Source organism: Nicotiana tomentosiformis, chromosome 6, assembly GCF_000390325.3.
Source record: "Nicotiana tomentosiformis chromosome 6, ASM39032v3, whole genome shotgun sequence".
NCBI classification, from domain to species: domain Eukaryota; kingdom Viridiplantae; phylum Streptophyta; class Magnoliopsida; order Solanales; family Solanaceae; genus Nicotiana; species Nicotiana tomentosiformis.
The window spans coordinates 129,350,202-129,351,480 of NC_090817.1; the positions used below are offsets into that span (position 1 = coordinate 129,350,202).

General features: G+C 38.2%; 1 protein-coding gene across 1 annotated transcript; it reads left to right on the forward strand.

Moving 5' to 3' along the window:
- The first annotated feature begins 273 nt into the window (after positions 1 to 273).
- On the forward strand, positions 274 to 956 carry LOC138894764 (protein pxr1-like). The gene is made up of 2 exons (XM_070179490.1): positions 274 to 381; positions 609 to 956. Exons 1-2 carry the CDS (start codon positions 274 to 276, stop codon positions 954 to 956), a joined length of 456 nt encoding a protein of 151 aa, XP_070035591.1.
- The last annotated feature ends 323 nt before the right edge of the window (positions 957 to 1,279 follow it).

Sequence of the window (1,279 nt, forward strand, 5' to 3'; positions counted from 1 at the left end):
ACAAAACAATTCTCTCTATCTTCTCTCATCTTCTAAACACGCATAATCATCTTCTCTCATCCTCTAACCATCAATGGCTAACACTTCTGAAAATACTTCATCACCACACAAAGAATCCACACCCACTCCTTCAAACACACCATCAACCATACCTATCTCTAAGAAAGGAAGATTCAAGATTCTTGCTCGCAAAGTAGCCTGGAGGAGAACAAATCAAGAAAATCAATGAGTAATTGAAGGCAAGTCAGGTAATTGAGTGAAGAAACATGAGTTATGGTAGTATGGAGTAAGGAATATGCTGGAGAAGAAGAAAGTTTGAGAGAAAAAGTGGAAAGTGGGTCTGTAGAAGTTGCTGAGGGGTTGTTAGATTGGGGAAGAATGGTTAAGAACCTATTCTATGAGTATAGGAACCCCTCGAAGATCTTTTGAAACATGTGTCTGACAGCTATAATCCATAAAGGAAGAAGAGTTCAAGAGTTAAAATCCATGGAATTGCTAGGGCAAACAAGAAGAGAAAGGTTGCCCCTTCTATCCATGTAGAGACCCCTATCACAAGAGGAAGAGCTACAAGGAGTCAGAATAAGTAGAGTGAGGCTTAACTTGAGAAGGCCTTGAACAAAAGTAAAAGAAAAGTTGCTGAAAAGGGAAAGAAGAAGGTGGTTGAGCCTGCTGAGGCAGTTGAAATTGAGGAGATGGATTTGTTCCTTCATTATGAAGATGAGGCAGAAGAGGTGGAGGTTGTGACTCCAAAAGCAAAGAAAATCAAGACTTCCAAAAAGAAGTCTCCTTCGAAAACAAAGTCAGCAGAACCTTCTACCTTGGTAAAAAGAACCATGTCTACCTTGAAGTCTAGAAAAGCGAAAGTATTGGAGGAAGAAGAGAGTGAAGAAAAAGAAAAATCTGATGCAGAGAAGGACAAGATGGTTAAGCCACAAAGGGTTAGAGGTAATCCTTAGGTTTATAAAGAGTTTTGTAAATGCTGCTTTTGGCTCAGTGATTTAGTTAAGTGTTGGAAAAAATCCTACTGAGCAGTAGGTCGTAGTTTTTTCATCTTTTGAGCCAAGTGTTTTTCATATAAAAATACTTGTATTCTTTACTTTGCGCATTTATTATACAGCTACAGTAATATAAAGAACACATAGAAGAACTAGGTCCTTCTATAATCTGTGTACATAAAAAATTGGACGCCACACAAACCACCCCTCTTGTGTGGTATTGAAGTACAAAACATCATAAATCAACTACAAGAATGATTCCAACCGACAAAGTTGACGAATGA

Bases quoted from the DNA above. Each gene is read 5' to 3' on its own strand.
- LOC138894764 (XM_070179490.1), top strand. From the start codon at position 274: ATGGTAGTATGGAGTAAGGAATATGCTGGAGAAGAAGAAAGTTTGAGA. The intron at 382-608 runs GTTAAGAACCTA...TAACTTGAGAAG, and splicing joins TGTTAGATTGGGGAAGAATG to GCCTTGAACAAAAGTAAAAG.